The sequence below is a fragment of the Oncorhynchus kisutch genome, linkage group LG19 (assembly GCF_002021735.2).
Source record: "Oncorhynchus kisutch isolate 150728-3 linkage group LG19, Okis_V2, whole genome shotgun sequence".
Taxonomy (NCBI): Eukaryota; Metazoa; Chordata; class Actinopteri; order Salmoniformes; family Salmonidae; genus Oncorhynchus; species Oncorhynchus kisutch.
This window is the reverse complement of record NC_034192.2, coordinates 39455869-39483090: the sequence shown is the minus strand read 5'-3', so window position 1 is coordinate 39483090 and position 27222 is coordinate 39455869. Positions and strand designations below refer to the sequence as shown.

At 42.1% G+C, this 27222-nt stretch overlaps 2 protein-coding genes and 1 long non-coding RNA gene across 4 annotated transcripts; 2 read left to right on the top strand and 1 right to left on the bottom strand.

Annotated features, from left to right (window-relative positions):
• The first annotated feature begins 725 nt into the window (after positions 1-725).
• Positions 726-8269, top strand: LOC109864944 (fibroblast growth factor 2-like). Its single transcript, XM_020453032.2, has 3 exons — positions 726-1397; positions 3825-3928; positions 5770-8269. The coding sequence occupies exons 1-3, from the start codon at positions 1220-1222 to the stop codon at positions 5953-5955; spliced, it is 468 nt and encodes a 155-aa protein (XP_020308621.1). The 5' UTR covers positions 726-1219; the 3' UTR covers positions 5956-8269.
• On the bottom strand, positions 6715-17238 carry LOC109910163 (nucleoside diphosphate-linked moiety X motif 6-like). Its single transcript, XM_031797597.1, is given in 4 exon segments — positions 6715-7078; positions 7081-7098; positions 7593-7647; positions 16618-17238. Coding segments are annotated over 4 exon segments (420 nt in total). The 5' UTR covers positions 16624-17238; the 3' UTR covers positions 6715-6737.
• A 1610-nt stretch (positions 17239-18848) lies between these two features.
• Positions 18849-23486, top strand: LOC116355043 (uncharacterized). 2 transcript variants are annotated; one of them, XR_004204271.1, is made up of 8 exons: positions 18849-19073; positions 19183-19223; positions 19824-19921; positions 20116-20273; positions 21359-21888; positions 22038-22167; positions 22308-22364; positions 22507-23486. It is a non-coding gene; the product is annotated as an uncharacterized LOC116355043 (long non-coding RNA). The 2 variants fall into 2 exon arrangements; XR_004204270.1 differs by having other exon boundaries at positions 19824-20273.
• The last annotated feature ends 3736 nt before the right edge of the window (positions 23487-27222 follow it).

Sequence of the window (27222 nt, the reverse complement as noted above, 5' to 3'; positions counted from 1 at the left end):
GGCAAACAGAGAGTGAGACAGTGTACCTGGAGATTAATGCGTTTCTATGTGAAGTAGTGTCTGAAAATTATTCCCTTGGCACACAATTCCCACACAAAGACCTTCAGTTTCAACACGGAATGATTCTGAAACGATTATCAGTCCATCTGAGGATGGCCAAGTGAATAGAAAGTATTATTTTGTGCTGAGCCATTGTGGTCGGCCTGTGGTTTAATGTTTCATTGATATGCATGCATCCAATCAAAATGATATGATCAACCCTGCATACAGTAATCTGCGTTCTGTTGTGTCCAGTGCACACTTTGAAAACAGACATTCATAGTTTTGACTCTGGTTAAAGTTTATTAAAAGTAAAACATATCGAAATGGCATAATTGAAATGAGCTGCTTCATACAGTTCACAACTTAAAATATAGTTTCTATGTGAAGGGTCCTTTAAAATCTTCAATGTTTACATATTTCCTTGAATTCAATTAGTCAAGCTATTGTAATGTACTCTGTTGTACTTTCTGCTGCATATTTCATTTGTTCTTCAATAATGTGGCACAGAATCACTGATTCTACCCAGAAGTAGAAGCTGAAGCTAAGCTGAAGCCACCACTCAGGTTGCACAAGCCAAGGGTCTCTTATGACGCAGTTTAATCAGTAAGCCCCAGTCTTACCCTCCTTTCTCTGCTTGTGCTGTGTAGGGTTGTCTGGTTCAGTTAGAAAGTCAGTGTGTGTGTGTGTGTGTGTGTGTGTGTGTGTGTGTGTGTGCTTTCCTCGGAGGGCGCATGCGAACTGAGGCCCATAGGGAAAGTCTCCCCAGGTTTCAGCCAGCTGCCCTGCTGTAAACATTTCAGCGCTTAAGAGTGGAGGAAGAAGACGATGGAAGGTGGAACACACGAATCCCCATCCAAACTACACTAGAATATCAACTCTTAGCACTTTCTTAAAGGAACGAGAAGAGGCCAGTGAGGGGTGGACCTTGCTGTCGCGGCTAACAAGCTCCTTTCCAAGTGTTGCTAGTGCTTAGATTCCTCTCTGCTTGGGAGTAGAGGGCATGCTGCACCAGAGGGGTGTTCTCAAACAAACTATCTGACCCTGGGGGTTAACTAAAATCAGGCTCTGTGAGGCTCGCTGGGGAAGGGAGGGGACAGCAGTTAGCATAAGGCTACTGTGGGGCTGCTGCACTGGTAGCACACAGCAGCAGCAGGGTAGAGGATAGAGGGAAGAGGAGATGGCCACAGGAGAAATCACCACTCTACCCGCCACACCTGAAGATGGAGGCAGTGGCGGCTTCCTTCCAGGAAACTTTAAGGAGCCCAAGAGGTTGTACTGTAAAAATGGAGGCTACTTCTTGAGGATAAACTCTAACGGAAGCGTGGACGGGATCAGAGATAAGAACGACCCCCACAGTAAGTAGTTCCAGTCGCTTGCATGGCAGACAAAGCTTCTTTATGCGTTTAAAGGGTAACAGGGACGTAACCGTGAGGGGAATCATGGAGGACTGAAGGGAATTTTACAAATGAGTGTGTTTATTTATGGCTTCTACAGCATTCAAATGACAGTCGTTCGTGTAGTTCTTTTACATTCACCTTTGCAAGTGCTTTCATGAATGTGGTGGGTTTTGATCTCATTCACTCAAGTCATCTTGATGTGTGTAACACGGACATTCTTTAAATGTCACTGCTATTACGTCACATGTAATTCAAATGTCCAGAATTAAAATATGATGTAGCTTTCGTGTGAAATGTGCATTAACACATAGATGGACCAACTCGAGTCCACATAAAGGCCATTGATAGAGATTGAAGCACTAGGTTTGTGTTCTTATCAATTCAGTATAATATTAAAGTATCATTGATTAGCTTTAAATTTAACATGCAACAACACATTGAAACCACCTCACACATTGAAACCACCTCATAACTCACTAGTTGTTTTTTCTTCAGTGTGTGTCTCTCAGATTGCATCAGTAATTGTGAGGAGGAGAAGGGGCCCATGTAGAAGAGGGGGTTTTCGTCACAGGAAGCACTGCTCAGTAGATCCTTGAGTGACAGATGGGGGATGGGACTTAGAACAGGTGCTTTCAAACAGCTGTCCAAAAATCATCACAAGCAATGAACTACTATGGTAAGAATGGAGACAAGAGACTGACTAGTTTTAATGAAAAGGCCATTGGCCATTTCAATTATTGAAAAACAATTAGCATCTCATTTACTTTACAGTGACATTTATCTTCAATCAACAAGGCATATACAATATTCTATAAGCGTAGTAGTAACCCATACACTAAACTGGATACACCACACTAAACCTATACACTAAACTATCATTTCTGTCATGACCATTCATTCAAATAGAACCAATGAAAAGGACTCTGTTGATACGCACATTTGCTTCCTCAATATGATTAAAGCAAGCGATGATGAAATAAACCATTGCCGAACGTTTCACTTAGGGATGTGATCACTAGACCTGCTGTACAGATGTTCAGTAAACACTAGATGCTCCCTTGCATGCAACAACTTCTAATGATGTATTCCTTCAGAGAGGAATGGATCTTCATGACATGAGTCATTAAACAAACCCTAAGTGCACACAGATGCTTCTTATATAGAAGTTTACAATGTATCATCATGTACTATCTTGCCTTATGAGGCCTGTTTGATAAGAACTCTTTTATTATATATATTTTTTAAACTATACTATAAATATGCTATTCAAATATGCTCCATTGGCACAGCACACGTAGGCTTATCTGACTCCACAAAACGTTTGGAGTATTTACAAGATGATCACTTCAACCAAATACAAGCTTTCAATAACTATTACGGAATTATTAATATTGTTTCTCAAAATGTGAAAATTGTGAAGAATGATGGTGAACCACAACTTCGAATGGTTATCTTGCTTATCTGAAGTTTTATGAAGAAATATTGTATCAACTTGTTTGCCTCTGCTATATACTGAACAAAAATATAAGCGCAACATGCAACAATTTTACTGCGTTACAGTTCATATAAGGAAATCAGTCAATTAAAATAAATAAATTACACCCTAAACTATGGATTTCACATGACTAGGCAGGGGCACAGCTATGGGTGGGCCTGGGATAGTTTAGGCCCACCCACTGGGAAGCCAGGCCCAGTCAATCAGAATCAGCATTTTCCCACAAAAGGGTTTTATTAGGGTTTCATCAGCTGCCCGGGTGGCTGGTCTCAGACAATCCCGCAGGTGAAGAAGCCAGATGTGGAGGTCATGGGCTGGCGTGGTTACACACGGTCTGCAGTTGTGACGTATTGCCAAATTTTTTTTAAATGAAATTGGAGGCGACTTATGGTAGAGAAATTAACATTCAATGCTCTGGCAACAGCTCTGGTGGACATTCCTGCAGTCAGCATGCAAAGTGCACTTTTCCTCAACTTGAGACATCTGTGGTATTGCGTTGTGTGAAAACTGCACATTTTAGAGAGGCCTTTTATTGTTCCCAACATAAGGTGCACCTTTGTAATGATCATGCTGTTTAATTAGCTTCTTGGTATGCCACACCTGTCCGGTGGATGGATTATCTTTACAAAGGAGAAATGCTCACTAACAGGGATGTAAACAAACTTGTACACAACATTTGAGAGAAATAAGCTTTTTGTGTATATGGGACCTTTTCTGGGATCTTTTATTTCAGCTCATGAAACATGGTACCAACACTTTACCTGTTGCGTTTATATTTTTGTTCAGTATAATACTCTGCTCTATCCATCCTTGTTCAACACCACTAACAACTAGCATCAATGGAGTTGCTATCAATTCACTCTGAGACTAAAGTCATTTTTCCTCCTCAGATAAGCTTCAACTCCAGGCGACCTCAGTGGGGGAAGTAGTAATCAAAGGGGTCTCAGCCAACCGCTATCTGGCCATGAATGCAGATGGAAGACTGTTTGGAGCGGTGAGTAAGCATTGCCTTCCTTATAGCTACCAAAGCAGTTACCAAAGCAACTCCATTCCATCTGCTTTGGTATTGTCATGGTCTACAACTCATGCTTTACTCTAACAGGGACAGTCCCATGCCTAAGATGAAGGGTTTTCATTAAGTTCATGCTGAAAGCAAATATTATCTTGTCATACACTGACAACAGATTTTGCTTTCGTATTACACTTGTTAGTATGGTAGCAGTGAATGGAGGTACTTCTGGGATACTGAAGAAGTCCCAGCAGATAACTGACTGGTGTGTTTCCTTAATGAGTAACCAGACTAGGCAATGGACACACACTGGCAGACACATTACAGACATGGCTCCTTCACTGATGTGTTCAATCATCCAGGATCTGTTCTCATACGTTCTCTCGGGGTGGGGGAAAGTTACAGTTTGGTGTTAGCATTTTGTAAATAGACTGTTGTGTTCAGGTTGAAATTGGAAGCTGGAGATATTGTATGTTGTTCTGTACTTGTCCTTATTCAGCCCCACTCACCAGCTTTATGCACATGATCATCTGTATAGATCGAGCTTACTTTCTAATACACTCATTACTTCTCACTTTACCTTTCCATTTTAGCACTGCCTTCCATGTCGGCATGGATAGTCTATATATATTCAGATATTAGGTGGTAGGGATTGAACTTTGTAGTCAATGTAAATGAATACACTTTTTATCTTTCCCAGTGTTGCTACCCTCTGAATTTATCTTCCAACTGTTTTTGTTCTGTGTGCCTTTTATAAGTGCCAGGGATTGCTTCCATGTAGGGTTAGGTAGGGCCATAAAAGTTATCCTCTATACTAGGTAGCCATGGTTGAATGGACAACAGGCCCCCTGTTGTTGGATAGGGCAGGGAATTCTGTTGGCCCTGCTATCAAGAGATATTTGAGCCAGATGTGATTGATGTCATCAGATCTTCCACATGAACACAAAATCACAGTGTGGACAGGAATAATCATTTATATTTTCCATTATTTCATGTAATAACAAAAAATGTCAAACAAAAACCTGTCAGAGGGTAGAAAACTGGGAGTTACTTCATTTCTATTGGACATGAGCAAATCTATTTCTTGCACACGGCCACTAGAACTGAACTGACAATTTGTTTGACTAATTTAAGAATGGATGATTATTCACACATCTTTGGCTTGGCAAAACATCTAGTAAAACTATTGAAAAATATCTTCATTAGTGTGTGACATTAAACAGGAGTTCAGACTGTTCTGGAATGTCCACTGAAACAATGGAGGTATTGAGGTCTGATGTGTTTTACTGGATTAATCAAATTATTATGTATTTTTTGTCAGTTTGCAAGCTTTTCCCTTTTCTCCACAGAGCATGTAAAAATCAACTATATTTAATTATGTCTAAATGAAATGGCTTATTTAGAGGATATCACAATGACTAAACATTTGTGTTGACATTCCAACTACATTTATTTCAACTTTTCCCCTGGCCGCTAAGACCTAGGCTAAACTCCAGTTATGTTCATGAAATGTGGATCCTTTTTTTATAATATAAATAACCATCATTGCCCAAAGCTTGTCACTGGTGGACATTCCCCATTGAACATGGCTTTTAGTTCAAGAGTAGGTTTATTCATCTTGGTTTGAGAAACCTGCCCATTACATTTTATTTCATAAGACAAAGACAAGATTTCAAAAGAGTTTCATTGACATTTATCATTGGTTCGGTTTACAATATGAAAGTGGATCAAGTTTTTCAAAGAATAATAGAACTGGATTAACAAATGTTGTAAATTGATCTCTGATTTGCTATCTCATATCTTTAAAACATTCTCTCTCTCTTCAGAGACGGACAACAGATGAATGCTACTTCATGGAGAGGCTGGAGAGTAACAACTACAACACCTACCGCTCTCGAAAGTACCCTGAAATGTATGTGGCACTGAAAAGGACTGGCCAGTACAAGTCAGGATCCAAAACTGGACCCGGCCAAAAAGCCATTCTCTTTCTCCCCATGTCGGCCAGACGTTGAGCTCATCTTGTCGTACCAATCTTAAAGTCAGCCTGGCTGCACACAAACAGACAGGACATGAAGAAATACAATGGAGCGTATTAAATGACTGTGACGACATAATCATCCTGTAGTTAGGTACTTTAACGGCAATTCAATTCAACTATATAATGTGAGTTTGACTAGAGCTGCTTCAAATATTCTAGTGTACTTTGATACTCTGCTTATTTTTCTTGGTTTAACAATTCTGAAGGTACATTATTTAAGATGAAAGAGAAAGTGATAACACACAAGATTCCACTGAGTAGCTCTGGGCTTTAAAAAAATACTTTTTACTGCATTGCAGCACAGGTTAGCTTGGTCATGCCCAGAACTCTACTTGATACAACTTTTAAATAGAACATTGGGTTGGCAAAGATAAATCGAGCATTGCAAAACAAACAGTATACCTAGTACAATACTACAGTATATGATATTGCACCTCTCAATCTTAACATATGAATGATTCATTTAATTTTAGGACTTAGAGGCCCTGAGTTCTTCCCAAACAGAGTAGCCTATTTCTTCAAATTGTGTATATTTTTTTATCTTTACAGACAAGAGGTCTTGTGATTTGTGAAAAATGTCCTTTACAGTGATCATCATCGGTACCATTGGCTACACCCTCTTTCCCGTGTAAAAGTTCAGAAAAACCTATTCCAGTCTGTCATAAATATACACTTCAAGTATTATGGTGAAAGACCATCCACATGCTCATATGACTAGCATTGACGTGTTCGTGCTATTAGCATCGATGCACTAGGCTAGACAGGTCCTGGAGGCAGCAACCTGTGGAACGGCTGGTAGAACCTCCCTGAGTAGACAGCTGGCAGCTCCTCCATAGCCTGGTCAATCTTGTCGAAGCCCTGGTTCAGGCCGTGAAGCAGAAGCCTGGCTAGGCGGCTAGTGATAGGAGTAGTGGAGCTAGTCTTGGTTAGCTCCAGCCACTCACAGCGCAGGCACTCCTGGGTGCAGAAGTTGATGTCGTATGTGAGGGGGCTGATGATGTACATGTCGGACATACCAAAAGCACCTGGGAGGTTGTGCTGCTGCCGGATGCTCAGGAGGGATTTGAACTCTGAGCGGACTCCCGTCTCCTCAAAGCCCTCCGGACTGCAGTGAAGGCTTGGAAAAAGAAAGTAAACAGAACAAAAGGAGATTTTATATGTTTGTACTGTTCTTTAAACGTCTTTGTTTTGAAAACCTTATTACTGTACATCTTATCTGACTGCATGATAATGCTCACTGGACACAAATAAAAATTGTGTGATACAATGTGAGCGCCCTTAACAACATTTTTACATTGTAATTCATGAAAATGAAATTTGGTTCTAAAAAAGGGAATTCGATTGTACTTTAGTCAAATACAACGCTGCTTCAGTAGGTGGGGCTTTGTATCAAAAGCTGCTTAAAAAAAAACAAGTTGAACTTGTAAGTAGTAAAACGTTTATTTGAAGTCTGTTTAAGTCTTAAAATTGTTTGGATATATGCTTGAGTGTAGTTCATATGAATGTCTGAGGAGGCCGTTTCAAAAAGTAAACATTCCTATGAATAGGCATGAGTGTCTGCATTTAGATATTGTCTATGTATGGTATACGTTATGTGGTTGCATCACTGACCAATGTTTTCTCCTGGATCCGAGAGCCCTCCAGCGAACTTCCATGCATTTACTGTCTGAAATGAAGTCACAATAATATACTTTGAATTAGGATGCAAATTGAATGGGCTGCATCCAAGTCTTTTATTTGTGAAAGTGTCCTCCAGGGTCCTTCAGCATTGATAAGTATGTTACAATTGTATGTGCATAGGGACAAATCCTAACTTATATCCACCTAATTCACACTTGTCAAATGTATGCTTTAATGTTAAAAGTGATGCCTTGTACTCAGATCTAAAGATAGGATTCTGCCTGATGCGTTAAATATTCATTTTGATGTCATTGTATATTGTTATTCTTGAGAAAATCTAAGCAACTAAGTTTGGTGTTTAGTTTCACCACTCTTAAACTATATTTAAAGACAGATCGCTGCTGTTTAAATGATGAAGTAGTTGTATACATTTATTGTAGCTCTTGATGAATTCAAATTCTACTTTTTGTTTGCAATTATAAAACAATATTTTTCTATATTTGATTTCCTTGATCTTGTTCAAAGTTTTGATGAACTGTAAAGCACTACACTTTCATCATTTGATTCCTCTTTGTAAACATACATTCCTACAAAGTGCTATATTTGTTGAAGCTACTTATATCTGCAACAAGGTAGGACAATTCAAGAATAAACGTATCTTAACAATATACATGAAGTTTTGTGTGGTTTACTAAATTGCGTTCTGGTAAAGTGGCTGTGGTTCTAGATACAGGTTGGCCTAATGGTTATGAGCGCATCACAAGTCAGAAAAGTACAAACGGACCAAATAGCAATTAAGAATCATGATCGTAATTCTTATCCCAAATCAACAGCCAATGACCCATGTTGTTCTAAAACCTACTTCAACCCATTGCACATTATTTCATCAGATTTCAACACAGCAAATTACAAATCCTTTGTCTCTGCCACAAATCACCTAGCTACAGCGCAATTACCAGGCATTCTTTTCTGTATGCTACGTTTGCCGTCTTGGTGCAGACGTCAGTGATAATGGCCCAGAGAGGTTCACTTTCAGGAAACACAACCCTAGAGAAGCTATGGATGGGCTTACCCTGCCAAACTCTGCCAATGGCCAAGGGCCAGACTGAGTGTATGAGGCCCTCTTCCAGTAAATGATGACACTCCTCTTACTTCCCAAACACTGACCGCTCACCTCTGTTTCCTACAATAACTAGCAATGCAGAAACGTATTCTTCTGTAAGAATTCCTACAAATGATGTTTACTAACTCGGGACAGACTTGCTGACGTGATGTCATGAGGCAAAAGTGCTGTTGTATCATAAATGGCACGCCACGATGCTGTCATTGTCTGAATAAATTGACTGATGGATAAAAGGGTTAAACCACTCATATTAAACCACTCAATTCCTGGGCTTCAATACCTCTTTGCCAATTGGCCTGGACCCTTTGCTGCTGACACGGAACCCCGTCGATCCATCACGACTGGTCTGCTGACGTAACCGCCCGAGGGTGTTTCAACAGGCTCTTCCATTGCGACGTCCCTCTGAGGCCCATCTGCTAGCCCCGGCCTGCTAGCTGTCTGAATCGCTGTGTCTCCTGCTCGCCTAGCTACTCACTGGACCCTATGAACACTCGCCTACACATGCCTCTCCCTAATGTTCCACCCCCCACACATGCGGTGACCGCACCTGGCTTAAATGGTGCCTCTAGAGACAAAACCTCTCTCATCGTCACTCAATGCCTAGGTTACCTCCACTGTACTCACATCCTACCATACCTTTGTCTGTTCATTATGCCTTGAATCTATTCTTCCGCTCCCAGAAATCTGCTCCTTTTACTCTCTGTTCCGAACGTACTAGACGACCAGTTCTTATAGCCTTTAGCCATACACTTATCCTACTCCTCTTCTGTTCCTCTGGTGATGTAGAGGTTAACCCAGGCCCTGCAGCCCCAAGCATCACTCCCATTCCCCAGGCGCTCTCAGTTGTTGACTACTGTATCCATAAAAGCTTTGGTTTCATGCATGTTAACATTAGAAGCCTCCTCCCTAAGTTTGTTTTATTCACTGCTTTAGCACACTCTGCCAACCCGGATGTCCTAGCAGTGTCTGAATCCTGGCTTAGGCAGGCCACCAAAAATCCTGTATTTTCCATCCCTAACTATAACATTTTCTGACAAGATAGAACTGCAAAAGGGGGCGGAGTTGCAATCTACTTCAGAGATGGCCTGCAGAGTTCTGTCATACTATCCAGGTCCGTGCCCAAACAATTTGAGCTTCTACTTTTAAAAATCCACCTTTCCAGAAACTAGTCTCTCACCGTTGCCGATGTTGTAGACCCCCTTAAGCCCCCAGCTGTGCCCAGGACACCATATGTGAATTGATCGCCCCCCATCTATCTTCAGAGTTCATACTGTTAGATGACCTAAACTGGGACATGCTTAACACCCGGCCGTCCTACAATCTAAACTAGATGCCCCCAATCTCAAACAAATTATCAAGGAACCTACCAGGTACAACCCTAAATCCGTAACAATGGGCACCCTCTTAGATATCATCCTGGCCAACTTCCCCTCTAAATACACCTCTGCTGTCTTCAACCAGGATCTCTGCCTCATTACCTGCATGCGTAATGGGTCTGCGGTCAAACAACCACCCCTCATCACTGTCAAACGCTCCCTAAAACACTTCAGCGAGCAGGCCTTTCTAATATACCTGGCCCTGGTATCCTGGAAGGATATTGACCTCATCCCGTCAGTAGAGGATGCCTGGTTGCTCTTCAAAAGTGCTTTCCTCACCATCTTAAATAAGCATGCCCCATTCAAAAAATGTAGAACTAAGAACAGGTATAGCCCTTGGTTCACCCCAGACTTGACTTGACCAGCACAAAAACATCCAGTGGCGTTCTGCATTAGCATCGAATAGCCACCGCAATGTAAAACTTTTCAGAGAAGTCAGGAACCAATATACCCAGTCAGTTAGGAAAACTAAGACAAGCTTTTTCAAATAGAAATTTGCTTCCTGTAGCACTAATTCCAAAAAGTTTTGGACACTGTAACGTCCATGGAGAAAAGAGCACCTCCTCCCATCTGCACTGAGGATAGGAAACACTGTCACCACCAATAAATCTACGATAATCAATCATTTCAATAAGCATTTTTTTTCGCTATTGCTGCTGGTGATTCTCTAATCCACCTCTACGCACACGACACCCTTCTCTATACATCTGGCCCTTCTTTGGACACTGTGCTAACAAACCTCCAAACAAGCTTCAATGCTTCAACTGGTTAGACTGTAAACTCTCCTTCCAGACTCACATTAAGCATATCCAATCCAAAATTAAATCTAGAATCGGCTTCCTATTTTGCAACAAAGCCTCCTTCACTCATGCTGCCAAACATACCCCCATCAAAACTGACTACCCTACCGATCCTCTACTTCAGCGATGTAATTTACAAAATAGCTCCCAACACTCTACTCAGCAATGTAGTGGATGTAGTCTATTACAGTGCCATGCGTTTAGTCACCAAAGCACCATATACTACCCCCCACCACGACATGTATGCTCTCGTTGGCTGGCCCTCACTACATATTCGTCACCAAACTCACTGGCTCCAGGTCATCTATGAGACTTTGCTAGATAAAGCCCCGCCTTATCTCAGCTCACTGGTCCCCATAGCAACACCCACCCATAGCACACGCTCCAGGAGGTATATTTCACTGGTCATCCCCAAAGCCAACACTTACTTTGGCTGCCTTTCCTTCCAGTTCTCTGCTGCCAATGACTGGAACGAATTGCTAAAATCACTGAAGCTGGAGTCTTATATCTCCCTCTAACTTTAAGCATCAGCTGTCAGAGCAGCTTACCGATCACTGTACCTGTACATAGCACACCCAACTACCTCATCCCCATATTGTTATTTATCTTCTTGCTCTTTGCACCCCAGTATCTCTACTTGCACATCATCATCTGCCCATCTATCACTCCAGTGTTAATGCTAAATTGTAATTATTTTGCCTCTATGGCCTATTTATTGCCTTACCTCTCTACTCTTCTACATTTGCACACACTGTACATATATTTTTCTGTTTTTTTCTATTGTGTTATTGACTGTACGTTAGTTTATGTGTAACTCTGTGTTGTTGTTTTTGTCTCACTGCTTTGCTTTATCTTGGCCAGGTCGCAGTTGTAAATGAGAACTTGTTTTCAACTGGCCTACCTGGTTAAATAAAGGTGAAATAAATCCAATAAATCTGATATTACAGTGAATGTAAGCACTACGCCTGACATTGATTGCAGTGATTGGGTACACTGATAAATATTCAACTAAAGAGTTGCCATTGAGTCCTGTTATGATACCTCCACACTGCAAATTGCTTCAGAAATTCCAGTGAAGTCTTTAAGAGAACAGATGATGGCAATGTATGAAATGTTTGGTGTACTCAGCATACACAAGCAGGAGTTAAGGATGTTTGCTTGAGGTTGCGTAATGCTGTGGGGTGCTATGCTAAGTGAGACGGCAGCAGAAGTCAAGGTAATGTCTGTGAGAGGAGATGAATTCTCCCCATGGAGAGAGACAGGATGAGGGCCAGCACATGCCAGGAAAACTGCCTAAATAAACACAGATAATGATAACCATTTATAACAGTGGAAAGGAAGGAAAACAACTACTGCCATTTACTGCTCAGTGTCGATTGAAGAGGCACATTGAGTTCCAGAGTTCAGACAGTATCACTGTGGCTGAAAAGCTTTAGTTTCAGTAACAAATCTCACAATGATTTAGTTGTACTTCCCTACACTGACACTTTTAACCTCTGAAAGTCTAACACTGCGTGCACACAGGTCATTGCCGCAGGTTACAGTCTTCACAATCCATGTGCCGCATCACAACAAAAACTCTCACACTACACATTAGAACCTTCTTCGGGGGTTTACTACTGGTACCGCACGGCGAAGCAATCGCAAATTGAAAAAATCCAATGCATGCGACACACTGCACGCAGTGCCAACACCACAAACTAGTCCTACAGGTGAGTCGCAGCAGCGCGATTTGCCTCTCAATTAAAGTAATGGACTTCTACAACCGGTGTGGATGAGGGAGGGGAGGGTCTACTAAGCAAACATATAGAATTGTTTAAAGATGGTTACATAGATCATACAAAATTATTTGATAAAATATAGAATTTTGCCTTTACTACTATAACCAAAAGAAACACTGAATAACACGTTAATTAATGGCAAAAACGACAGTCAACAAATATATCATAAGAAATAAGGTTTTGAAGTGTCTGTCCTATATTTAGGAGATATAAGAAAGCTCTGGAAATATTTTAGTTTTTTTGGACACATATTTAACCCCTTGTTTTTGTTGCCAAAACAACTACCTCCATTCATCTGTATGGGTTACCGTCTGGTATTTTAGTTAGTAGGCCAAACCTTTAGGACACTACAGAGAGAGAAGACCGAGTCTCCCACATGTCTTTTGGCTAACACCAAACATTTGCTTATTTTTTTTCTTTAAGTAATGGCTTTTTTCTGGCCACTCTTCCATAAAGCCCAGCTCTGTGGAGTGTACGGCTATGGAGTTTTGCAGCTCCTTCAGGGTTATTTTTTAAATTTTAATTAGACATCAGGACATTAGACATCAAGAACAAATTCTTATTTACAATGATGGCCTAGGAACAGTAACTGCCTTGTTCAGGTGCAGAACGACAGATTTTTACCTTGTCAGCTGGGGGATTCGATCTTGCAACCTTTTTGGTTACTGGCCCAAAGCTCTAACCACTCTAGGCTACCTGCCACCCCAATATCTTTGGTCTCTTTGTTGCCTATCTGATTAATGCCCTCCTTGCCTAGTCCTTCAGTTTTGGTGGGAAGCCCTCTCTTGGCAGGTTTGTTGTGTTGCCATATTCTTTCCATTTTTTAATAACGCATTTAATGGTGCTCTGTGGGATGTTCAACGTTTTGGATATGTTTTTATAACATAACCCTGATCTGTACTTCTCCACAACTTTGTCCCTGACCTGTTTGGAGGGCTACTTTGTCTTCATGGTGCCGCTTGTGTGGTGTTACCCCTTGCTTAGTGGGTGTGCAGACTCTGGGGCCTTTCAGAACAGTTGTATATATACTAAGATCATGTAACAGATCATGTGACACTTAGATTGCACACAGAAGGAATTAATTTAACTAATTATGTGACTTCTGAAGGTAATTGGTTGCACCAGATCTTATTTAGGGGCTTCTTAGCAAAGGGGGTGAAAACATATGCACTCACCACTTTGTTTAAAAAAAAAAATTGTATATACTTTTTTGAAACAAGTTATGTTTTACATTTCACTTACAGGTTACAGGTTGTAACGCAACAAAATAGGAAAAACACCAATGGGGATGAATACTTTTGCAAGGCACCACAGATGTGGGAGGCCAACATAGGCGGAGGCAGTGGATTGAGACGTAGCCCATGCTGAAAGGTATCTCTACTTCAAACTGATTAAGGGGGATTTTTTCAAATTTTGTTCATTAGATTGACACACGGGTGTGTGTGAAGCGGAGTGACACCGTGGAACACAAGAGCAGACTCAGATGAGGAAACAGGGATGAATGAACCAAAATATTTGTTACACAGAGAGATATGGAGTGCAGATCCGGGGAAGCTCGGATGAGTTGCAGAAAAAACAGATGTGGAGACAGAGGTTGGAGTTGGCTGAGTAGAACTTGGTAAACAGATCCTGAGGGGAATCCAAGGTAGTGATGGTGAGTAAAATCAAGAACAAGGTAGTTTGGTGGTGAGATGTGGAACAGGAGACAGGAGCAAGAGACAGAGCAGTAACTGCAATGAGAGTATAAAAGGTGTCAGGCTGGGAAACGGGCACAACAGGATCTTGCGTAATAATAAATGGCAAGAATAATAGCTGACTGAGCAGAGATCACAATCTGGCAGAGTGGAAGTGGCAGGACTGAGTATTTGTAGAGGTCTTGATTATGGAACGAGTTGCAGCTGGAAGGGATTTGCTCTGACTCCAGCACACCTGTCTCCAACCACACAATCACACAGAGAGGGAGAGAGAATGTACTGGGGGAGTAACTGCAGGTAAAGAAGACACCGGATGAACACCAGAGGGCGTAGCAGGAGCAGATGTGACAGTGTGTCCAATAGACTCTTAAGGATTGGTCCCTAATAGAAGTCGACATATCTCATAAAAGAAAACAAGTTTCAAGTTGAGCCTTATGTAATACATAAAACATGACAGGCAGAGAAAAAGTCCAGTACCTTGTTTTTATCTTGAACAATGGCAACCTTAACATTTGACTAATCAATGACTGCACCTTGATGGATAGAAAAAGTGTCTACATGCTGGTCCATACTCCAAAGAACCTTGACGACAGCTTCCTGACAACTGACTTAAGACCAGGTAATTATTATTGGGTTTGAGAGAACATGAAAACGTTTCATTTAACCCAAAAATGCAATGTGATGACATTGAATCAAGGTGGAAAACTGATTAGATTTGAAAAAAGTAATCAATGTAAAGGAATTTCATATTTTTTCACCCAACTTTTAACCTTTTTGTTGATTTCACGTTAAATTCACGTTTAGTTGACAATTCAACCAAATGTAAATCAAAACTAGATTTTGAACAAAAGTTTGTACCCAGTGGGTTGTGACTAAGAGGGCCAGCTATGTGCCTCTGTTGACAGCACCAGGGAGAAGGAAATGGGCCCTTGTTTTTTCGGGCCGGTGTCTCACCAGGACACACTCTAGACCTTGAATGAATCCCCCAGATGTGTGACGAGGGATGGGTCATCTAATCCCTGACTTGGCCTTCTGTGTGGAAATTGATGTCATCCCCGGCCGGCACCGGGCACATCACAGGAGATTGCCCGGGTACCGGACTGAGAAGCTATCATTAGGTTAGCTGTGGAGGGGGAGAACATTTTCCTCAAAGGCAGTGACTGCGTCTGTTCGTAAATTCGGGAATGACGCACCAAACCAAATAATCAACGAAGGGACTTCCCTTCATTTAAAACTGTTGGCTGCTGTGGCTGACAGCTTGGGTTCTGAATCAAGGAAAGATTCTCCCAAAACCACTCATTCTTTAAAATTTTGTGTTAAATAACACTGAGAATAATATTTTTTGTGAACAAATGTTTCATTTTGGTATTATAATAAGGTTGGCAGCAACATGGGAAAAAAAATGTGGGAATCTGTTGCAGCTCTTTATTGGCTGGCTAGCTAGCAAACATAGCTGGTTACAATAATACCAAAGACAATATTAGCATGTAAAGCAGCTAGTTAGCTGTACAATCGCCTAAACAAACTGCACTATCAATTTAGGAGTCTTTAATCTCACCATGTTTAACCTGCAGATCGATGTGCCTGTCATTCACAACGGTTAAATGACCACAAAATCAAGTCTGTACTTAAACCCCATTGAAAACCTGTGGCTTGAATCGAAGAGGGCAGTCCATTAGAGCAGACAAAGGATATCAAGGTTCTGAAAAGATTCTGTATGGAGGAGTGGTCTAAGAAACCTCCCAGTGTGTTCTCCATTCTCATAAAACGTTTTAGAAAAAGGCCATTATCCTTGCAAGGTGAGATTTTGAAAGCTATTGAAAACAGACTTGGAAATCATTTTGACCCCTATCTTTAAAAAAAAAGAAAGTATATTACTTATTAAACAAAATCTCTTTCTCTGAGCAAATGTATTTATTTGTATAACATAATATATTCGTCACATTTTTTTTCACATACAATATAGCTCATTATTTGTCATATTTATTTTAGTATTTTTTGGTCATCTTTATCAACAGTGGCAATAATTTTGGACCTAACGCTAAGTGGCAAGGTTATTGGTACACTCACCAATTCATTTTTGACCCCAAAATATCTTCAGTGAAAGGAGCTGGTTGCTCGGTTTGACACTAAAACTCCTTGGATGATGATACGATGTAAATTAAATGATTTAATAACACAAATTACCCAGTGTGTTGTGTTGGTGTGTACTCCAACACATATCAGTCCTAAAAACACTTACAGTCATGATGGTGGGGTCCCGCAAGTTACTGTTGGCAACATGCCATCAGACCATGTGGACCAGGTTTTGGCCATCCTCTTTCCACAGACATGTTCTGACATGCTTGCATCCACTTTGGGGGAGGTATAAAGGAAACAGCATGCCACCTGGTGGATGATTGTGTTGGTGTTTATAAAAAAATAAAAAACTGCCATCCAATGTGCTGTTCCCTTCCCTGAACATTATTTTCCACTCCCACACAGCCCAAGTCTATGTGTTTGCATGTCAAACACAAACTACATTTGAAATAACTGATATTTGCCCCATGAATATTTCTGCACAAGCGTGTGTGCAAAGGCTGTACGATACCTGAAGCAGACCTGATCCTGAGCAGTATAAACCTGTGATATAGGTCAGGTTACACAAGGACTATACTACCTGCCACTCCGATGTGATGAGTAGCAAACCCGGGCAGCCTGCTCTGCCCATCCCCCAGCCACAGAGACAGAATTGAGCGGTCCTGTTTGGCGTGGTGGAAGGTGAAGCCATGAGCAGAGGCAGCTGCGGCACAACGGCTGAAAGGGGCTGAAAGAGGCACATGAAGCCATACTGCCACCCGGACCTCTGTCCCCCACTGAGCCAAAGAGTCTGAAAAACAAACAAAACATCACACAGTCAAAGGAACATGTCTGAGTAGATTCATCATTCAGTATCTGAGTAGATGTATACTGAACAAAAATATAAACGCAACATGCAACAATTTCAAAGATTTTAATGAGTTACAGATCATATAAGGAAATTATATATGTATCATCAATTTAAATAAATTAGACCCCAATCTGAAGATTTCACATGACTGGGAATACAGATATTCTTAAGGTATCTGTTGATCACAGATACCTAAAAATAATAGGCCACACAATGGGCCTCAGTATCTTGTCAATGTATCTCTGTTCATTCCAATTGCCATCAATTATGTTCAATGTCCGTCGCTTATGCCTGCCCACCAGCACCATTGTCCAATCTGTTCACAACGTTGACATCAGCAACAAGTTGAGGCCAGTTGGACGTATGCCAAATTCTCTAAAACGACGTTGGATGCGGTTTATGGTGGAGAAATGAGCATTCAATTATCTAGCAACAGATTTAGTCCTTTGCTGATTATTTTGGCAAAGGAGAAAGGCTCACTAACAGGGATGTCAACAAATTTGTGAACAACATTTCTTAGAAATACGATTTTTGTGCATATGTAAAAAACGCCACCCACGCCCAGTCAGGTGGAATCCGTAGATTTGGGCCTAACACATTTATTTCAATTGACTGATTTCATTATATGAACTGTAACTCAGTAAAATTGTTGAAATTGTTGCATGTTGCATTTATATTTTTGTTCAGTATATATTCGTTTTCCACCACTGGTGAGCGTGGCCAAAGATCTATATTTTCATGTCACCCAATATATAGCGGATGGTTTGAATAAAAACAAATATATAGTGTAACGCGCTGGACCTCGGGCTCAAAGCTCGAGGGTTCGAGACCTGCTCCCTGCTGTTTCATTACATTGGTGTCAGAAGTGATCGGACCTTGCATCCACGACAGTACGTGTGCTGAGCATTGAAACATTAAGAACACCTCTTTCCATGACAAACTGACCAGGTGTTCTTAATGTTCTGTACACTCAGTGTGTGTTTGACACCCAGGTCTACATACCTCGTAGTAAATTACTAAATACTAATTCGCCGATATCTGCCGAATCTGTGCACCTTCCCAGATAAAACATTTACATTCATCCCCTGCTCGTTATGTAGTTGTAAACGGCTTGCTGAGCATGTGAATTCTCGACCAGCCCTCGATGACCCTATAGTATCCGTAAGGCGAAGCTTTTTAATTGAAAGCGCATGTCTTACTATATGTTGTAGTTTGCAAGTAAGAGTTAACATTTTATAAAAGCCTTTAAATATATTTTCATGGAAAAGCGTCCCTGAAATGTTACTTACTCGCGGGTTACCTAAATACATTAAGTAAACGCTGAAGTTGCATAAATACCGTTATATACTTCACATTTATGTGGCCATCTTTGCTACATTATGTTGCGTTTTTGTAAGTTGCTAGCAAGTAAAATAATATCATACAAAGCTATATTATGTTCGATATATATATTCTGACGCATCATCCGTTTTCGCACCAAAATAGAAAAACAGAGTTTCAAAGCAGAATTACTACGGCATTTACGGTAAAAGAAGCGGGACTGAACTTCAACCAGGACGTTTATCTCAGTTGATTCACCCATGCTGGTGTTAAATCTTCTGCTTCATGCACACTGTTGATAAATTAAAGCAAAGACAGAAAAACAAAAGCAAAGTTAGGAGAGTCAATGATGGTGACAACTCAAGGGAACTGAGAGATGGCTCTAGTGATTTAAATAGCTTGCAAAGCTCGGGCACGAGGCAGCAATCGCAACAACAACTAATTTACAGGTATTGACCAAGTTGAGAAAAGTAGCTAGTTAACGCTAGTTATGTTGCTCTTAAATAATATGGCTGAATACAATGTACATTTCATGTACCATATATTTTCGTCATTTAGTAGATGCAGTTATCCAGAGCGACTAACAGGAGTAAATCGGGGTAAGTGCCATGCTCAAGGGCACATCAAAAGATTTTTAATCTGCTCGGTGATTCCGGTTACTGGGCCAACGCTCTTTTAACCGCTAGGCTATGTGTCGCCCGAAAAAGATGTCACAAACCTACCAAGAGAGGGCCACCCACCAAAACTGACGGACTAGGCAAGGAGGGCATTAATCAGATAGGCAACAAAGATAACGTGGGGTGGCAGGTAGCCTAGTAGTTAGAGCATTGGGCCAGTAGGTTGCAAAATGGAATCCCCCAGCTGACAAGGTACAACTCTTTCATTCTGCCCCTGAACAAGCTCCTAGGCCGTCATTGACAATAAGAAATTGTTCTTAACTGACTTTCCTAATTAAATAAAGGTCAAATAAATATACATACCAATTAACATGGAGGCATGCACTTACCTGCTGATGATGGATGAAAGTTGCAATGAGTACACACATTGCCTTGCATGCAACCTCCAGCGGGCCCCTAACTCCACAAGAAAGCCCCCCCCTGCAGGGATGTGTGGTAATGCCAGTCATTTCACTCTTGACAAAACGTTCTCTTTTGCAGTTTAGAAAGTCCTAACATTCTATTTAAACATTTTGTGTACAGCAGATTATAAACTTCCCAAAATATTCAGGACATCAGCAGGGCTGAGTGTAAAAGCAGGATGACCAGTCCTATTGTCGAGCCATACTGGGCAACAGGAGGTATGTCAACAATGTTTATCAACATAATGGAATATTGTATATGTGCATGTGCTTATTGGCAATGAATTGCGTGGTGGGAAGACAATATCAACAATTGACACAGACATTTGATATGGTGAATAATATTAGACCGACACAAAGGCTGTCAGTTTATTTCCAGGCCAAGTTTCTGTGCTGTGTTTTGTTTTTTCAAGGTGTGTCTGGTCTGCCCGGCATCATCTTTCCCCGGGAGTAAAGTGGGCCAACAGAAAAGTACTCAGAACAGCCTGAAAGTGAAGCCTGGGGATGGAGTGACTCTTCACTCCCTGAAAGGGCCTGTGTTACAGGCAGAAGATGTGCATCTCTCCACCAGGTAAAGTAGTAGGTTTAAAGGCGTCTGCATGCTTCCTATCCAAAACAATTCAGAACAGTTTGTGCATATATTATGATGATGTTTTTGTTCGTTTTGGTCCTCGACAAGGTTTTTTTTTTGCGTGTTGTGCAGGTAATTTTTTCTTGAGGCAAGCTGAATTTCTGTACCCAAAGTTTATGCCCCTTCCTTGGTCGTAGGTCAACAGTACAGATGCTTCAATGAAGTGTTTGTTGTCATTCAACAAAAGACGACTCACTTTCATGTACATGTTTTCACTTGCGAAATACTGCACCAAATATCTTAGTTAGATGTACAATTGTGCAATTATGGTCTTCTTGGCAAAATTTACATTCCTTGAGCTGTCTTAGATACAGTCTGACTAGGAAGTACACTGGCTACGGCATCTTAAGATGGACAAACAGTACTATTGCTGATTTTTCAAGTGAAGGTATTTTAAGGGAGTATATGAGGAACACTCTTTTGGAGTTTAGCCGAGTTTGGCTAGGTGCCAGCCGAACTGAAGCATTGGAAACCTTAAGACTAACCTCACTTTACTTGTATAGCCATCCTCCATAAAATGTTTTATACTTATAGATAAATGTCGCCATCTGCTGGTGATACACCTGCAACAACAGTTTGACAGTCAATTGAGTGATGACTCAGAAATGCCATCACAGTTTGGTTAATTGCATGATGAATGGTAAATGCACTCTTGCTTTTGATTTCTAAATGCAGACAGAAGGATGATGTGCTCCATTTGGAAGAATTCCGTAACTTCTTTCTCCGATCTTCGGGTTAGACAGTTTATTTTTCATGGGACTACATAACAGGGGATATATGTTATTATTTAGGCAACTAGGCAAGTAAGTTAAGAACAAATTCTTATTTACAATGACGTCCTACCGGGGAACAATGGGTTAGCTGCCTTGTTTAGGAGCAGAACGACATATTTTTACCTTGTCAGTTCTGGGATTTGATCCAGCAACCTTTCGGTTACTGGCCCAACGATCTAACCACTAGGCTACCAGACGCGCCAAATATGTAATGTAACACTTTACATTATATTACATACACTCATATTTCAGATGGAAAGATCCCACTCTCTGGAAACTTACTCTCCCTGATGTATTTTGGCGGAGCGTGTAGTCTGCGGGTGACGGGGGTCGACGGCCACTCCCTGGAGAGACCACTGCCTACCCCGGGACTGGAGCCTGATACAGAGGAGGCCTTTGACGAGCTCAGCCCTGGGCTCCACCTCCGTCCTGGGCTCCACCTCCGTCCTGGGCTCCACCTCCGCCCTGGGCTCCACCTCCGCCCTGGGCTCCACCTCCGCCCTGCGCTCCACCTCCATGGACCTGAGGTGCAGGCCAGGGATCCGGCGCAGCCTGGTCCTGCATCCAGTACCCCATGCAGGCCCGCCTGTATGCCCTGTGTCCCTGCAACCCCCAGACTTCCACTGATTCTGAGCAGGGCATTCTCAGTCTAGAGGTGGAGAATAAGGTGAAGTTCAGAGACAGGCACAAAGAGGCTCAAGAGGAGGAGTACGGCAGCCCTGAGCCCTGAGGTCTAAAGTCATATATACAGTATGATCCCGAGAGAGACTTCTCCAACTACGGTACACAAATGACTTTCCTTTGAATTGGAAAATTCTTCATCAAAAACGATATGCTATATCTCAAATTCACGAAAACTGAACTCTGATTTTATGCATTTGATTCCATTTTTGTGCTTGTGTGATGTTGATTATGTTATTTTTGCATACAGGAATCACACCTCCTAGGGGGGTTCTCCTTTATGGCCCCCCGGGAACAGGAAAGACTATGATTGGATGAGCCATAGCCAATAAGGTCGGGGCACATATGACCGTAATCAACCGTCCATAAATCATTAGCAAGTATGGTCATATTATTGCTACCTAATGAAATGTGGTTGGTTACCAAGTACAAGATCATGTATTGAGGGTTAGTGGTGCTTGTACATCCATATCAAGTGACCTTTGTTTATTTTGTTCTCATGTTCGACCTGTCTTTACAGATTTTATGGTGAAACAGAGGTCAGATTGAGGCAGATATTCACAGGAGCCTCTCAAAGGTAAATATTGAGAGAAAAAATACATATCAACCTTAGAAATGCAGACTGACATCCAAAATATCCCCCTCTCTCCTGGACATCCTTCAGACATTCTCCCTCTGTCTGCTGAGTGTCTGCTGAATCTTGGTTTTTGTTCTGTCAGCGAATCAGTCTAATGAGAAAAAGAGACCGCAGGCCCACGATCAGAGATGGCTCGACAGCCGCCCTCCACCCCTTTAGAGAACACAGGGAGCCTGGGAAACCCATCACCGATGGTCGCCATGACGTGCCAAATTGGCATCATGTTATGGCCAAGTATATCTTCATCTCCCCAGTCCAGCTCCTTGGTGCAGATGGTGCACTGAAGCAGCTGCTCTCCCTCCTGCTATCTGTTTTCCATACCGATGCTAAGTCTTGTTGTATAATCCAAGGTCACCAACCACCAAGGGCCTGCTGCTGTGGAATGTGGCGAAAGCACTTCCTGCTCCCAGAATTCTTGTCTCTCCACTCTCACTGTAGTTTATTTGTGTTTTGGTCCATCTGCTGGGCCTGTGGTATAGGGGGAGGTGGAAATAGCTTTATTTCTCAGCCGGACCACCCATTTTAGAACATAGTACACGGAGCTCTGTTAGAATATTAAAATTGTATTGCCAGATAATGCCTGATAGTTTCAGAAGATGTAAACCAGTAATTTATTAAGCCTTCAGACACATTTATTGTGTGGAAATGTCCTTTATGTTTGAGCTTTTGGTGTCGGGGTCATTGGTTAGGACTAAGATTATTGATTAATAATTTATTACACCTACATGCTCAAATTCAAGTACAGTCATACTACCTTAAAAGCATACTTGCTTCATCCTACTGTTCCAATTGCTCTCTTACATTAACACCCCTCATTTAGTGATTTAACGCTTGTTTTACCAGGGAAGTTGACTGAAAGTTGAGCGCACATTCTCATAACACTGTAACATTCCTAACTGTCCTGGTTTGTCTCTTCCTCCAGGAGGGCCACTCAGGCCAGCTGCTGATCCTAGGGGCCACCAACCGGTCCCACGCCCTGGACCCAGCTCTCTAAATCAAAATGTATTTGTCACATGCGCCGAATACAACAGGTGTAGACCTTAACGTGAAATGCTTACTTACAAGCCCTTAACCAACAATGCAGTTCAAGAAAGAGTTAAGAAAATATTTGCTAAGTAAAAAATTATTAAAAAGTTTCACAATAAAATAACAATAATGAGGCTATATCCAGGGGGTACCGGTGCCAAGTCAATGTGCGGGGGTACAGGTTAGTTGAGGTAATTTGTACATGTAGGTATGAGCAAAGTGACTGCATAGATAATAGGCAGCGCGTAGCAGCATTGAAAAAACTAATGGAAGGGGGAGGGTCAATGTAAATAGTTTGGGTGGACATTTAGTTCAGGTAGGCTGTTGATTACTTGTTCAGCAGTCTCATGGCTTCGGGGTAGAAGCTGTTAAGGAGCCTTTTGGTCCTAGACTTGGCGCTCCAGTACCGCTTGCCGCTCTGGTACCGATTGCTGACCTTCCTCTGACACCGCCTAGTATAAAGGTCCTGGATGGCAGAAGCTTGGCCCCAGTGATGTACTGGGCCGTACGCACTACCCTCTATAGCGCCTTACGGTCAGATGCCGAGCAGTTTCCATGCCAGGCGGTGATGCAACCGGTCAGGATGCTCTCGATGGTGCAGCTGTAGAACTTTTTGAGGATTTGGGGACCCATGCCAAATCTTTTCAGTCTCTTGAGGGGGATAAGGTGTTGTTGTGCCCTCTTCACAACTGTCTTGGTGTGTTTGGACCATGATAGTTTGTAGGTGATGTGGACACCAAGGAACTTGAAACTCTCGACCCAATCCACATCAGCCCCGACAATGTTAATGGGGGCCTGTTCAGCCCTCCTTTTCCTGCAGTCCACGATCAGCTCATTTGTCTTGCTCACATTGAGATAGAGGTTGCTGTCCTGGCACCACACTGCCAGGTCTGATCGTTGTCGGTGATCATGCCTACTACCACTGTTGTCGTCAGAAAACGTAATGATGGTGTTGGAGTCGTGTTTGGCCACGCAGTCGTGGGTGAGCAGGGAGTACAGGAGGGGACTAAGCACGCGCTTCTGAGGGGCCTCAGTGTTGAGGATCAGCGTGACAGATGTGTTGTTGCCTACCCCGCTCCATGTTGTGGTTTATTTAGAGCTGGATTACTGCGAAGCCTACGAGACAGAGTGGCTCACCTCACCAACCCTCTGAGACTCCTGACCTAAGGAAGTGGGCTTGTACTTTGGCTTGTGGGTCCCATTGAGAAAAACCTTCTTTAAAGTAAAACCCAAACCATTTACTTGTTGTGAAATTCCTCATGGCCCATACAGCCTTAACCCTGCAACCCAATCCCCCTAACCGGAAAACAGTGTCAGGAAACCAGGATGTTGGGGTGTTTCTGTGGTGGTCAGTTGTGTGTGTGTGTGTGTGTGTGTATGCAAGACGCTGAGAGCCTCCTGGGTGGTCCCGGGGATGTGGCATATTGCATTTCCAGAGGAGGCTACTACCTCGGCTCGCAGAATTGCTCTGGCAAAGAGCGTGATTTACCGTCCGTAGAGGCCAGACATGACTGGCAGTGTTTTCAGAGAAAACCCCTGGAGGAAAGAGATCCCCCCCCCCCTCTGTCCAATCCCGAAACACAAAGCTCAAGACAAACACAGAACCTCACGTGCGCCACAGGAAAAAACGAGAAGATTGGAGCTCTTTGCCGTGTCTGACCATGTCATGGCTCAGTTAATAGCTCCATACTTACCAGTAATGCTATTTCATACAATTGGTCAAATGAACCCATTCTTCTGTCCTATAAAAAGGGTTAACACTACTGTATTGTACTAAGGGGGGACAACTGTAGGATGTTTGTGTGTTTCCGCACGTACAATGTAATAACAACATCATGGAGATGGCCATACACAACCTTGTGGTCTTTGTTGAGGTGAGGGACAGACCCCTAGCAGACCCTGTCCATCCATCACCATGTTGATGTGTTTTTTCCTCTGCTGCCGTCATGAAAACATCTCAAGGAACCCCAGTTGTTTCCCCCAATTCCCTGTCCTCTTCTGGTAACAATGATCTGCAAGGGGGAACGTGCCTCGCTGCAGCCCCTCTTCCTGTAAAGATGGGGGGAGCAGCGAGGGTGTCACACACACGACCGGACCCCCCCCCCCACACACACACATCCAATACAATGGTGCCCTGCCAGACCCGGCTGCATAAGGCTATTTGTAGCTTCTCCTCTTCAGCTCCCTCTCTGTCTCGCTCTCTCAACTCACTCACCCAGGACCTCTGCCTTGCTACCACACTTGTCTGCTTTTCTGAAGTGTCTTAGGCTATGTAATATCTCAGTGCAGTGATATCGTAGAATAGAAGTGGTATTTGAAGTCAACACAAGCTGTTATGCACCATATTCACTGTGAGACTATGCTAGATTGCAGGATAGGTCAGCCTTCATTTGCAGCCTATGAGTAGAATTCATTAGACCAAGTATATTCGGACTTACTCAATAGAAACCTCTAGTGAAATAGAAACCTCTAGTGGAGAACATTAGAACATAATACTTAGTTGAACGTCTTCAGTGCAGTGTGCCTCAAATGGCAGCCCAAGGGCCAAATTTTGCCCGCAGTTGAATTGTCAGACATGAAAGATTAAACACACCAGCAAATCGGCTCCATGTGATTTTAGTTTTGGAAATCTGCGCCAAAGAATTCAAACGCAGTAGAGAGAGACGCGATCGTATACAAATGTAAGCAAGGTTCAAAATGATTTTCAGTCAAGTATTATGTCTGTCTGGTTTCTGGCAGTCAATTTTTCAGTCAATAAATGATTTCTAATTATGTTCTGTACCCCTGAACTTCCCCTCAAGAAAGCGTCAGCCCACGGCTGAATTTAGTTGATGGGCAACGTGTCTTAGGGAGTAGTTACAATATTTCTAAAATCCTACAGTAGTCTTTTTCCCTCTCTCTGTCTTGGGCCATAATTACATTTCACAATGAATAACATATAAATGGAGAAATCAATGATGGTGAAGAGTTAGTCATATAAACCTCATGAAGAACAATTGAAAGGTGGCCTATTGTAGGCCTATTGATTTGAACAGACGTTTTGGTAAATCAATCTCTTTTGTAGCCATCCATGATTTCCACTGTTTTGAATGGAGATCAGTCCGCTTTTCTGTCATGCCGTCTCTCCCAGGGTTTGGGGTCTTTGTTGTCGTCGTGTTGGTGAACTGATCCAGGTTGTGGCAGATGATTAATTTCTTCAGTCTAAACCGTGTCGGTTGTTGTGTGCCACATGTGGACCCACTACAAAGCCTTCTAAACAGGAAACCCCTTTGGTAGGAGAATAGGAGCAATGTACTGTGCTTAGACTATTGGTTGTTAAGTATAACTTATTTATTAAAAAACACATTGCCATGTTTAAACTATATGCTTTTGTTTGTCCAAAAAGTAGTTGAATTACGTTTTGCGTTAGGGTTCATGTCTGCCTAGCTAGCTTAGTTGATATATAGATTTGTTGTGCTACAAGTATTGTTTTTTTAACTCGAGGCCTTCAGATTGAAACGTTGGAATTTATTATTTGAAGATGATTCATTGTAACCAGACAGTGACCTTGCTGAGGAGTTCTGGAAATCCGTTTTTGGAATGGTGATTACTTTATTGCGTAGGTATGAGGGGGAAAAAATGTCAGGGAGAATTCTGGCAGGGAGTATTCTGTTTGACATAACTTTTGCGGCAAAGACATGAATGAGACAAACCGTGCTAAATGCTAGATGTGTGTTTACAGAGGCAGCCTTCCATATAAAGCACTTTTCCTGACTCCCCTGTCCTTTTAAAG